Source organism: Lactuca saligna, chromosome 5 (assembly GCF_052625555.1).
Source record: "Lactuca saligna cultivar CGN05327 chromosome 5, ASM5262555v1, whole genome shotgun sequence".
In the NCBI taxonomy this organism is placed as follows: domain Eukaryota; kingdom Viridiplantae; phylum Streptophyta; class Magnoliopsida; order Asterales; family Asteraceae; genus Lactuca; species Lactuca saligna.
The window spans coordinates 56,140,001-56,148,098 of record NC_136421.1 but is presented as its reverse complement, the minus strand read 5'-3'; the positions used below and the strand labels follow the sequence as shown (position 1 = coordinate 56,148,098).

General features: G+C 34.2%; 1 protein-coding gene across 3 annotated transcripts in view; it reads right to left on the bottom strand.

Annotated features, from left to right (window-relative positions):
- Positions 1 to 2,051: 2,051 nt before the first annotated feature.
- LOC144996894 (uncharacterized) overlaps positions 2,052 to 8,098 on the bottom strand; it is a 7,138-nt gene continuing 1,091 nt past the window's right edge. The window contains exons 1-8 of one of the 3 annotated variants that reach the window (XM_078956676.1): positions 7,874 to 8,098; positions 5,443 to 6,372; positions 5,189 to 5,332; positions 4,420 to 4,526; positions 3,177 to 3,543; positions 2,873 to 3,079; positions 2,666 to 2,775; positions 2,052 to 2,574 (exon numbers count right to left, since the gene is read on the bottom strand). The exon at positions 7,874 to 8,098 is cut by the window's right edge and continues 1,091 nt beyond it. In XM_078956676.1, coding sequence (XP_078812802.1) covers positions 2,166 to 2,574; positions 2,666 to 2,775; positions 2,873 to 3,079; positions 3,177 to 3,543; positions 4,420 to 4,526; positions 5,189 to 5,332; positions 5,443 to 6,372; positions 7,874 to 8,098 — 2,499 coding nt within the window. In that variant the 3' untranslated portion in view covers positions 2,052 to 2,165. Of the gene's footprint in view, positions 2,581 to 2,665; positions 2,776 to 2,872; positions 3,080 to 3,176; positions 3,544 to 4,419; positions 4,527 to 5,188; positions 5,333 to 5,442; positions 6,373 to 7,873 lie in introns of all 3 variants that reach the window. The other 2 variants (XM_078956673.1, XM_078956675.1) reach the window with 2 other exon arrangements.

The following is an 8,098-nucleotide window of genomic DNA, read 5'->3' as shown; positions in this document are numbered from 1 at the left end:
GGTTGGATATAACCGGTTCGATGTGGTCATTTCTCCTTATTAGGCCTTTTATTGTTGTTTTCGTTTTTACCCGATCAATGGTCGATATCCCCTCTTTATTTAATAACCGACATGGGTACACCATTATTTAACTATAAATACTGTCTTTTATACTCCTTCAGAAGTGATGTCTTTTATTCAATACTTATCTATTCACCTACTTTGTATACATATAGGTCTTTCATATATATATATATATATATATATATATATATATATATGTTCATGAATAATTACCATCATTTAGAATTTTACCATGGTATATAAGACCCAAAAATATCAAATGTAAAAGAGTATAAATGAATGAAAGTATGATTTTATTATATACCTCTGATTATACAAAATATCCTTCAACTAACTCTAGGAAAATACTATGTTATAGCATATAACACACAAATAGATTAAATACACATTATATACCAGATAAGCAAGTTTTTTGAACGAAAAAGCATCTGATCTGGTCCAAAGAGTGGCCCGAATATAGTTCGGGTTAGTATAAAAACAAAACCTATGTATAGCCCGATTAAGGCCTGAGCACACGTAAAAAAATGAGTTTGTATGAAGCCCACATGCATGGCTTGATGGACCTATTAACTAGTCAAAGCCCTGCCATACCCACCTGCATGCGGGGGTTGTCTCGCCTCTCTTATGCGCATATACTACACAAACACAAGTTTTAAACTTATTCTAGTTAAAAAAAAAACTGATTTTTTTAGAATCGTTTACAGAAAACTGGTTTTGCTCATAATGGGTTCGATTTATTGGAAGGTGAAATTTGTTGTTTTTTTTTTCTAGTTTTTTAACCGGTTCTATTTGTTTTGTTTGTTTTGTGTAAATCGGGTAAAACCCAGTTCCAAACGGACGGTTCAGTTCTAACAAGTTCGGTTATTTCAAAACCGGTTCTGGTTTTCTCCATTTGGTTGTCAAAAAACCACTTTGTATTGTGCACTCTACATGGAACTTGGGAGTTGGGACTATCTTGGGAGCAGATGGGCTCCTCATTACTGGGCTCGCGGGCTGCCGAGTACAAAAGTATTCCAAGAGCCCAAAATACGTGGAGGAATACAACAGATAGGAGGCCGATTATGAAGTCAAGAGATATTGGGAGGGCCGGAGTGTTAGACTGCCATAGGGGCACATCTGCGGCAGAGGCACCTCCTACAGGATTGACGGGAATGTGATTGGACTTAAATCTTAGCCCCATCAAGCTCTATATTAATCACGGAATTGATAAAAATTTAATGCGGAAGTGGGTGCAGATACGACCAAAAGAAAGATTAGGGTCATCAGAATCGATCGAGCAAAGGGAATGAGAAATTTACCAAATTGCCCAACAATTATGGGAAAGAATAAGGAAGACAAAGAATGGGAAGCCAGGTAGCTTTTTCATTATAAATGAAATCTCTTTTCCATGGGAATAATCAACAAAACCACTTGGACCAAACATCTATCTCTTCATAGTCAAAATCTTTTGCACCATTTTCATTACTAAATTCCAAGTAGCTATACAATCCAGCATTGTTTAAAACCTTTCTTTTTTAATAATGTCTTGAAGAGAGAGAGAGAGAGAGAGAGAGAGAGAGGATCTTTTGAAAATGAATGACCTTACCTGTGAAAGATCGATATCAATTGTATACAAGTGGGTTGAAAGTTATGGCTAACACTCATCCGTTTGTCTGCATCTGGGTTCTAATTAAGAGCGCGAACCTGCTTTTGGAGTGGTTGATGAAGGGTTTGTTCATGGTATATGAAAATCGTTGGTATGGTTGTTTTGCTTCCTCCAGCTAAGATGATCATCATGTATGTCCACTTGAGGATTACATTACTTCTACTGGTATGTTTTCTGGTTATTAATAGTATTGCACCCCTGTAACTTTTGATGCCATATAAACAAAAAAAACAAATGCTATAGCTCTTGTGTGTATTTTCTTTTACTTTGTAATTTTCCCTCTTATAAAAAGAAGTTTATCTTGTCTTGTATAGACATGCAACTAGCTATGCGCTGCATAGTATTGAGGAACTATCTTCTATTGAGCCTTTATTAAGTTAATATAAAAGCACAAAAGATGTAATAACAGATTACCATACACTTAGAAGAACATGTATAAATGTTACTTAATATACACTTATGCTATAGGACGGAACTCAATGCCATACACAATAAGACCAGACATATTTCCTTCATAACATGTCAGTTTCAAATCCATAGGAACAAACTCATCATTATGCGTGCTATCAACGTTAAATTCCCACACTTCAACCTCCATCCATCCATCTTCTCTCTGTTCTGGAATCCATTTGATTTTGTCTAAATTCACTGTGTTTGGGTACCTGAAAGAAATGATTTTGGTTCTTTCCTTTCTATGAGGTACTAGATCACGTGCTTTCACTGGGCACTTGAGCCCACGACATTTTTTTGAAAGTTTGAACACAAGGAAACAAGCATAGGTTGTATCTGCTGAGAGCATTTTGGTCTCAATGTCACATTTGATACGAAAATCCTGGTGAGATAGAATCTCAACAACCTCTTCAAATCTGCACCTACATTAATTAAGTCTTATAAATTTAAGTGATTCCATGAAATCTGCTAAAGTAAACCTAAGATGAAAGGAGTAATAAAGTAAACCTGGATTCGGTTGGAGGGTTGCACAACTTTATACTTGAAGAGTTGTATATAATTGCTTTTGCAGGTAGCATATGACATCTCTTCTCGTTGACTTCACTTAGGGAGAATAACTGTTCATCATAGAGTTACACGCTTATCATTATGATACCACAAGAATATGTAATTAATTTTTCAAATTTTGTGTTAAGAAAAAGAAAAACATCAGACCTTTTCACCATTGTCAATTAGAACTCCTTTGAAAAGAAGTAAGCACAGCTCTACATTGGAGGCATTTTGGACATTGTTTCCAGACCTCTTAATAATTTCTTCATTATCGGCTATCATTTGTTCTGCTGAGTCCATCTCCAACTTTGTTTTCAAGACTCCTCCCATGTTTGTTCCATCCTTCAATTTTTTATTTTTTTCTAAGTCCACCTATAGACAATTAGATGACCACGTTATGATATTTTTGTACAAATTTCCCCAAAATAAATACAAAAAAGAAGAGAGGTACACTAACTATTTGATTTACCATTGGAATGGCGTTAAACTCTATGCCTTCAACAAATATTCCCCCTATGCCACAATAATACTTTGAAAAGCTTTCTAGTAGAAATTCAAAATCAGTACTTCTGTGATCACTCTGAAACCGAAATAATTCAACTCTCAACCACTGACTTCCACCTTCTTTCCACTCTGCAAAATATGCATTTAAGGTTTCACCCGCCTTTTTATATTTAAGGTTTATGTATATCGGCCTGTTGGAAACCTTTCTTCGATCATAAAACTTGAAAACTAGGTAAGCTCCATACATCGTCTCTGGAGTTAAGAACTCAGCATTTATCTGAACTCCAATATTAAGATTTGAGATGTCCAAGATCTTTGCGACCTTTGGAAATCTGCACAAACATATTACGATTCAGAAAATCGTATGCTATCCAACATATTGATAGATTGTAAAAAGGAGCAAGTGTTGGTAGTTTCTCATAATTTACATGTTAGACTATGATTCTAATAAATATATGTTTCTGTGGGTTTAATTTGTGGCTTACAAATTGGTCAAAAGGTCCAAATAAAGTCAAAAGATCTTTAGTGAATAAGGGTACTTTTGTCTTTTTCAAGCGTTTGTTTTTGTTTGGCTGCAGCTTAATAATGTGTATCAGGTTAGTTACGGAGAGTTTTTGAGATTTGCCATTTCCATTATTCTCCTCTTTTCTTTGTTCCCCCACAAGTAAAATGAGAAGCAAATTTTGGTTCTTCATTTTCTTGTTTCTTTTCTAATTATTCCTTTTGTAAACACTAAACACATATACACATCATCATAGCACAGCAGTTTCATTTTCCACATCTCAAAAGACCACCAAATTATGTGCCCATAAGATGAGAAAAACTACAAAACAAGCCCCCATATTTTGAAATTTGTTGTTAAAACTCGTTGGCTCAAGTCAAAAATGTGAATTCTACTTCAACATAGATTTGACAAAACTAAGGGAATTTCTATCACTTCATTAGAAGTTTAGATCCCAAGCCCAACATGTTTTCCACCATATCTTAGTACAGTCACTTATAAAACTTGTGGTTCCCGAAGCAAGCTCATGCACTCTAGCTAGGTTTTAACCTCATGGATTTGATGCAAACGTTCCACTTCATAAAAGAAGTAGAAATTTTTATGCTAGAGTTCACTCCAAACAGAATGATTTTAAGTTAAGTGACATGTATCACTTGACTTAAAAAGTTAATAGAAAGTGGTGGTAATCACATAAAGTAGACAGAACCTTGATTTTTGAATGGATCTCCACTTCAGAGAAGAAACATCATTGTATGAAAATCTTTTGGCCGGTATCATTTCATTTCTTGATCCATCCATGCTTATTGAAAACCACTGTTGCCATAAAAGATGAGCAAAAATTGAAATTAAAAATGAGTCGGAGAGCATTAATTATATTATGAAAAGGCATGGAATGTTGAGAGAAGATGTCGAGAGGATTAGAAGACAGTGAGAATGATAAGTTATTTATCTAAACGGTTACTTTCTGTCCTGATATATATTATATCTTGCATGGAATGATTAGTTTGTTTCTTGTATAATATTGATGGCTGGTTATTTATCAATATTGTTGCTTGTTTGGAGTTTAGATCTCATGTTTCTAGTTCTGATGAGCCTTGAGATGTTTTTCAATCACCTTTACCTTCTTTGAGATTAGATAATATTAGATATCATTTATTAGTGCTGCATTGAGCTTGCAAGATCATCTAGAAAAAAAAAAAAAAAACATTCCTTTCATTTGAAGAAAACATAATACCCACAGTGGTTTTTCCTTGATATGTAAATAAAAGCCTATGTTGTGTAAATGATTCCTAGATGCAAAATTTTGATTATAGTGCTATTATATCATCTTTTTTTTTTCTGGCAGGCATGTATGCTATATATGGTAGTGAAGAGATATTCCAAGGAAAACCAACACATGGAATTATTGACTATAGTCTATCGATGTATATTTCGAATGAGGAAAACATATATAATGGTAAAAGAGATCGAGTCACCACTTTTTCGTTGTTAAGGAGGATTCCTGAAGAAAATAGGGAATGGAGATCCTTCTTTGAGATAGTGGAGGGCACCGTATATTTTGACATTTGGATTATTTTCTTATAATCTGTTGGCAGATTTTGCTCCCATTCCCACTCATCCTGTGTATGTGTGAAAGATGAAAACATTATAACTGCATGCAAAGCAGTTTGCTGAATCTTGCTATTAAAAGAAGGCTCATTAGTTTCTCTACTCGTCAAGGTGAACTTACCTGGCAATTGAAGGCTTTTTCAAGTTCCTCTACAACCTTAGCCATTGTTGGTCGATCCTCATGTTGTTCCATCAAGCATTGATAGGCAATGGTTGAAAATATCACCAAGGATTGTGGTTCAATTTGTTGTTTTATAGCATGAAAGATAATATCTTGTATTTTTTGGGTTTTGAAGCTTTTTGCTGCCAACTGTGCAAGAAACACCACTCGCTCGTCTTCAACTGTCAGTCTTGCACTTTTCAGTTGAGCTTCATCATTTGGGAGTTCACGAAGCTGTTGTTTCTGATCAATTTTGATCCTTTCAACTGCTGATCTTCCTGATAAGATCTCAAATAAAATAACCCCAAAAGAATACACATCCGATTTTTGTGTCATGGAGCCTGTGGTCAGATAGAGTGGATCAAGATAACCTAAAGTGCCTGCACCTCGGAATATGATGAAATCAGAAATTGCAGCTTTCCAATCGTCCCTAAGAAGAATGCTACTGCTTTTCATGTCACCATGAATCAACTGTTGATCGGTTTCAGTATGACTATGAATGTAAGCTAACCCATGTGCAGCATCAACACATATCTTGAGCCTTTGTTTCCATGTTAGACTACTGTTGGTTAGATGCTGTTTTACACTTCCTTTAACCATGTGCTCAAAAACAACGATCCTCTCACCCTTTTCTTCACAAAATCCTATAACAGGAACAACATTCTCATGGCTATAACTATAAAGCTGTGCAATCTCCTTACACAATTCTTCTCCATATGAATCCACTGAATGACAGAGCCGCTTTATGGTAACCGTGTTATGTCCACTCAAGTGAGAAAGTGTCCCAGAATACACCTCGCCCAATGGTCCTTGCTCTTTTTTATCACGGAAGTTGTTTGTAGCAGACATAACATCATCGAGTGTCGTTCTAAGGGATTCCACCCCCTTAACCTGCATAAGATATGCAGAGATAAGTGCAAGCTTTGTAATATTACATATTCATTATTGTTTCCAATTTAGAATTGTTTGGTATTGCTTATTTGAAGTGTGTGTTGACTCATTGCGATTTGAAACCGGTAATAAGCTATTTTACATTTTGATAGAATAATAGTAAAAACTAAAAACACTTATTTACTTATATATTTGATAATTTACTTTCTCCTCACTTATTGAATTAAATAAAGAGTTTTTGATAAGTTCTTTCTTCATTACACGTATAAACAGAATTTGACAAACACTAAAAATTAACTTATTAGCTTTTACATTTTGGTACCAGATAAACCGATCAAAATAGTTTTTTTTTTTTTTTTTTTAAACTCTATTCTGACACAGATAAACTAATAAACACATAAAAAGAAAAAGTTGTTTCAAATAAGAAATCCCGTAAATCTATCCTCATATCTCATAAATATATTATATGGATATGGATATGGATTTTATTGGGGTTGAAACACACTTTTACTCTAAACTAGAACGAAAGAAACAAAATTACACTCTCTATTGCAAGAACGAAAAACAACCCTCTAGATAATACTCGCTCTAAGTATTACTCTCTATCACTCTGTTTTGTGGTGCTCTACAACTGAAGTTGGAGCTCTATTTATACCTAAACCAACCACAAAAGTTACTGTAACTATTTATTGCATTCACCGTATGAAATAAAGAAGCTGCCATTTCTTATTGTCAACATAGATGGTGGTGCACCCAGCCATCCATGTTAGGTTCACACCCAAGTAATTTTACACTCACAAATTTTACATGGGTCTTACGTCTAAGGTACAAGTTTAGGGCATCCACAATGTATTACACTTATTAGAGTTTGATGGATAGACACATCATCATTTTATTTACTATACAACTCTACATTATTTTTCCTATAATGCATTGAACTCAACAGAGTTCAATGGAATATATATATATATATATATATATATATATATATATATATATATATATATATATATATATATATATATATATATATATATATATATATATAAAGTTTCTTTTTCCCCATTGAAGAGTTCAATGACGATTGAACTCCATATTTATTGAATGCCAAAATGGCATCCCACAATGATAGAGTTTAATCTATTGAATGCCAATTAGACATGCCACCTCATTCAACTATCTCATTAAACTATGCATTGTGGATGCTCTTACTTCTTAATGTCGGCTAAATGCAAGAAATAGCAACATACTTTTGTTTATTTATGAATTATAGCATCCTACTTTCATATCCATTGTTAGTTTTTTCATTTTTTTTAGTTTCAAGGCATTGTACTTTGAAAATTTTACCAAATTATACACCTTGTACTTTCAATTTTTTCTCCTTATTAGCACATTATGCCTTGAAAAATCTACCCTATTTTAGTGTGTTAGATGATATTACTATAGTTGGGTATATTTTACAAAGTACAATGCTACAATTAAAAAAAAATTAACTACTTACATGGGACTTGAATGCTCTTTCAAGTTCTTTCACGACATCAGCCATTGTGGGACGGTCCTCTCGTTTTTTGTTGCAGCATTTACATGCAATTTCTGCAAATATCATTAGGGAAGCTGGGCAGGTTTCATCATCCAGAACTGGAGAGCCGGCTTTCTCAAATTCTTTCTTGAACTTTGAATCGATAATCTCGTTCACTTTTTTCTGCTGGAAGCAGCGTTTAGCCAT